This window comes from Plectropomus leopardus, unplaced genomic scaffold (genome assembly GCF_008729295.1).
Source record: "Plectropomus leopardus isolate mb unplaced genomic scaffold, YSFRI_Pleo_2.0 unplaced_scaffold23732, whole genome shotgun sequence".
NCBI classification, from domain to species: domain Eukaryota; kingdom Metazoa; phylum Chordata; class Actinopteri; order Perciformes; family Serranidae; genus Plectropomus; species Plectropomus leopardus.
The window spans coordinates 1-4315 of record NW_024625750.1 but is presented as its reverse complement, the minus strand read 5'-3'; the positions used below and the strand labels follow the sequence as shown (position 1 = coordinate 4315).

General features: G+C 40.5%; 1 protein-coding gene across 1 annotated transcript; it reads right to left on the bottom strand.

Moving 5' to 3' along the window:
• Positions 1–36: 36 nt before the first annotated feature.
• On the bottom strand, positions 37–4287 carry LOC121966251 (nuclear body protein SP140-like protein). Its single transcript, XM_042516358.1, has 12 exons — positions 4195–4287; positions 3777–3951; positions 2882–3121; positions 2667–2783; positions 2379–2512; positions 2174–2218; positions 2025–2064; positions 1666–1761; positions 1437–1549; positions 1172–1339; positions 508–576; positions 37–388 (listed from the first exon to the last, which is right to left on the bottom strand). The coding sequence occupies exons 1-12, from the start codon at positions 4285–4287 to the stop codon at positions 251–253; spliced, it is 1428 nt and encodes a 475-aa protein (XP_042372292.1). The 3' UTR covers positions 37–250.
• Between the last annotated feature and the right edge of the window lie 28 nt (positions 4288–4315).

Here is a 4315-nt window from a genome sequence, read left to right as displayed (position 1 = left end):
TGAATTTCAATTGTGTGAATATTTAGTCAGGGGTGCGCTGTTTTAATTTAATTAAAGTAGAGTAGGTGACATCCATTACAGTGTCACTACAAAGACAGATATTGGCTGATAAATCTCTTCCAGTCTCAAATAAATAGTTAAGGCAAACAAAACAAAAAAACATGACAAACAAAAAAACTGATACCACATAAAAGAAAAACAACAAATTAATTTTTTTAAAGCCTTGGTTGTCTCCTATTTTGATCAAAACTCACTGCAAAATGTCGTCTCCCACATGAGGCAGGTGACATCTCTGGTGGAAGGAGCGAGGGCAGTGATCACACTCCACCAACTCTTCTTCTAGTGCAGTTTTACAGATGAAACACTCGTCATCATTTTTCTGATTTTCCTGCCGAGACAGACATGACAGCAACTCTGTTTACACACAGCAAAATTACATGTTGCATCTGCGAATAAAAGACTACTTGTTTGTCAAAAAAACTAGGTTCAAGCAACAAAAAAACTTACCAGGTCTTCACCATCTGGTTTGCACAGATCGCATTTACACAGCAGGGAGTGGATCTTCAAGGTCTTCGCCTGAAAAAGACAAATCAACAGCGTCTTCCTCGTTGTTTCATACTGTAGTTTAAGTCTTTTATGCTTGACAGATCCTGGGGTTCTCTCATTACGTCCCTCGCTACAGTTATATTCTTTAAAGCTGATATACAACTTTGTTGAACTGCATAACTTAAATCATGTTTCTAAATCAAATGCTAATATTTCTTTGCTCTGTTAGCCAAATAACCTTATTTATTGTAAATCTCTTCTGTCAACCAGTTCAGGCTAACTTGAGTCCAAGATGGCGAGATTTCCTTCTAGTTTACTGTCAAAAGCCAAGCTAAAGAAGTTTCCGTTCTACTTCACCTTCAACATGTTACTTCTAAGATTTAAATTATTTTTCCACATGCACGCTTGGCAACACTTGTGCACTGTAGTGCTAACAAAAATCGATTTGGGAGCACCAAAAACACAGCGTGTGAATGGCCCCTTAACCTCATTTGCTGTTATCACTGGGGTCAAATCGACCTGGACTGAAAACTCAAAGCATACAACTTTCTCTCTCTGATATTACATCACAGAAATGCACAAAGATGCACAGTTCATAATAGCACAGCACCCTGATGGTGGCTACCTCGATGAGGACGCTGAGGGGTTCCCCATCGCACGTGATGTCTTTCCTCCAGGAGGCGTCTGTCTGACATGACGCCTCCCTCAAGAACTCATCCGGGGTCATCCAGCTGGTCTCAGTACGAATACTCTTCCCACGAGTCCCTGGTGGTGGATGCAAGTTTAGAGGAGACTGGAGGGGCACGTCAACACAATAACCAGGTTTTAAGGACTTGCATATTTTGCTTTTTTGTGCATAGTGAGATAAAGTTACCTGATGCAAATCGTACTTGGTATAAAGTCCCAGTTACAGCTCCACATGTAACTTTAAACACCCTCCCTCTGCGGTCATGCCTGGCGTCTGGCTGCTGCTCAGTCTGTTCCTCCGCCTCGTCTTCTTCATCTGTAATGGACAAATGAAAGTATGACTAACATGAGGACAGGATACATATCTCAAGTCATTCTATTACTGGCAGAAATGTGTTTTAACCCTAAATATCACTTTGAAGAGACCTGCACCTGTGTCATTTGTAGAACTGTCTTTGCTGCTTGATGAAACCTGGTCGTCCTCGTCCGGATCGCACTCCTCATCTTCATCTTCTTCTCCCTCAGACACTAAAAAAGCCGGGAGGTGATTAGCCATTTTTCCGTTGCTTAAATATATATTTTCTTCTACATTAGCAATTAAGACTCTGCCTATTTTTGCCTAAATATGGAATTTTAAAGCCCCCAAATTCAATAGACACCAACTGAGCTAAAACAAGATTAGATGAATAAATCTTCTACTAGTTTGCAGGAATGAAGCACTGTCTGACTCCATATATACTCCTGTAGCTTTTTACAAGTGTTTTTCAGTGATTTGCACTTGAACAACAAACCTGTGTTTAAATGACCAGATGGGAACAGTGACTTCTTGGCCTATCATGAAGAAAAAAAAAAGTTCGGATCACGATCATTAAAAACAAGAAGACTCGCCACAAAGTCAGAACTGATTGATTTATGCATTTCCACCACTTTTTGTTCTTACCTTTTTACACCCTCCTTTGTAATTCACTGCTGTCAAATGACCTTCCTGCAGTGAAATTCAAAACTTTGAATGACTTTAATTAATTTGTGGCCTGGAAAACGTGATTTTGAAATTCCATGACTTCTGCAAGTTCTGCATAATGCCTCTGGCCCGGTGAGGCATAGAAACAGGAAATAATAACCACCAATGTTGAAGAAAAACAAACCTGTATGAGTTTTCCCAGCGGGGTGTCCTTACATCGAATGCTAAACTTCCAGTTCTTGTAGCTCTCCTTCCCTGCAAACTTCTGAAATTCACCGGGAGTAAACCACTGTCTCTTCACTGCGATGCACTTCTCCCCTGAAACATACAGACAGTTGGGAATCTGTTAATATCAGCTGTTAATCATCTGCTGCAATGACCAATATATTTCACTGTCCTGTCAGACTTTCAGTGTTTTGTTATCATTTTTAGAGAGGGAAAATTTAACTCACAATCATTCAGATTTACTCACCTTTAGCTAGTTTCTGTCTGTCCAGTGTCCCCTCCTGCTGTCCACAGGTCACAGGCAGATGGCGCTTATAGAGTGGCCAGTTCCAAATGTCGTTCTCTCCCTTCTTCAGAGGAGAGGCTGCAAAATAAAATAAAAAAATATTTTGACTTTGTTCTTTTTGAGACATAGAGAAACATGATTTACTTTTCTAGCGTAAAGCGTAATTCAGGGCTTACAGAAGCAGATTTTCTTGGACTTTTTCCTCGGAGTCATCTGTGACGATGGACCAGCCTGCTCCTCCTCCTCCTCCTCCTCCTCCTCACACACGCTCCCATTTCTTAGTTTTCTCTTCTTTTTCACTGAGTTTGCTCGCTTCTTCCCTCCCCCCTCATCCTTTGAAAGCTTCTTCCTTTTCTCTTCATCTGTCTCTTCTGATTCATCCCTCTCGGGCTGTTGCACGTAAAACTGGAAAGACCCTGCAATTTAAATTAATGTCCAGAGATACAGTAAATATCAAGAACGCATTATGGACATATGATGAGAACAAATCTTGATTTCTAATCTAATTAATTTGCAACCTTTATCATCGTCATGCCCCTCTGCCGGAGCTGCCAGTGTTAATGTTTAGGTTGATTTTTTTCAAATTTTTTGTCTGCCTTCATTCTAGGATAAAGCTAGCTGCGGTACTTTCAGCCATCTACCTTTATCTTTTTATTATCAGTGGTAATGCATTCAGTTTTTCCATTACTTTCAAATTAATCAATCAATAATTTTACAACTGTTTAAACATATTTGCTCACTGACTCTCAAAACAAATAAATCAACATCAGTTCTCTCTCAGTTCTCACTTCAGTTATTTATATTTTGGAAAAATGTGTCTTGTGGACTGAAAAAGCAACTGATTTTATTGTTCTAGTGGGCTAATAAAAGTTAAATTTGTATTTGCAATATTAATTATTTCTACAATTTAATCTTTAATAATAAAAAAAATCAAAACCTGGAGCCCATGTATTGATACAATACTGTCGCATATCGCGATACTCTGCTACATCCGTTATTTTTCCTCCCTCACCTCATGTGAGCTGAATCACAATCACTGACACGCTAACGACAATAAAAAGGCAGTCTGACCGTCCATGAGGGTGTTACGCAGCATTCGCAGAGTGGGGTACTCGCTCATGATGTGCTCCTTGAAGACGCAATCCCAGAAGTCTGTGATGCGATGCGACTGTTTGCTCTCCACCCAGTTCAGTATGTCATAAAGACCTTTCTTCGTGTTGTTTTTACTCTTCATGCGACTCACTTTCTGCACACACACAAAAAAGTATGGAGAAAACAAAGGCTTAATGATTCTGCAGTAGCCAAACACTTAAAAAAGTATTTTCATGCATCAGTCTTGGCAAAGACCCAGGATGGCTGTAATGAAGAAATGACTGTAGCAGCACATTTTCTTCAAGAACAGAGGAAGTAAGAATAATTTGATCAGCTTCCTTTTTATGAGTCCCTTCTTGCTGCTGATGTGTTTGAAGAAGTCTTTTTGTCAAGGCACCCAGTGGCTCAGTTTGCAGGGCGGGCGCCCCATGTACGGAGGCTGCAGCGGCCGCAGGTTCGGTTCCAGCCTCGGCTCTTTGCTGCACGTCATCCCCACTCTCTCTCCCGCCTTTGAAGCT

Excerpts from the sequence above, each read along its gene's own strand:
- LOC121966251 (XM_042516358.1), bottom strand. The coding sequence starts at position 4,287 with ATGACGTGCAGCAAAGAGCCGAGGCTGGAACCGAACCTGCGGCCGCTG. Across the intron at positions 2,065-2,173 it reads ACAAAGGAGGGTGTAAAAAG|GCCAAGAAGTCACTGTTCCC; the intron begins GTAAGAACAAAA and ends TCTTCATGATAG. Across the intron at positions 1,762-2,024 it reads ATCTGGTCATTTAAACACAG|TGTCTGAGGGAGAAGAAGAT; the intron begins GTTTGTTGTTCA and ends CGGCTTTTTTAG.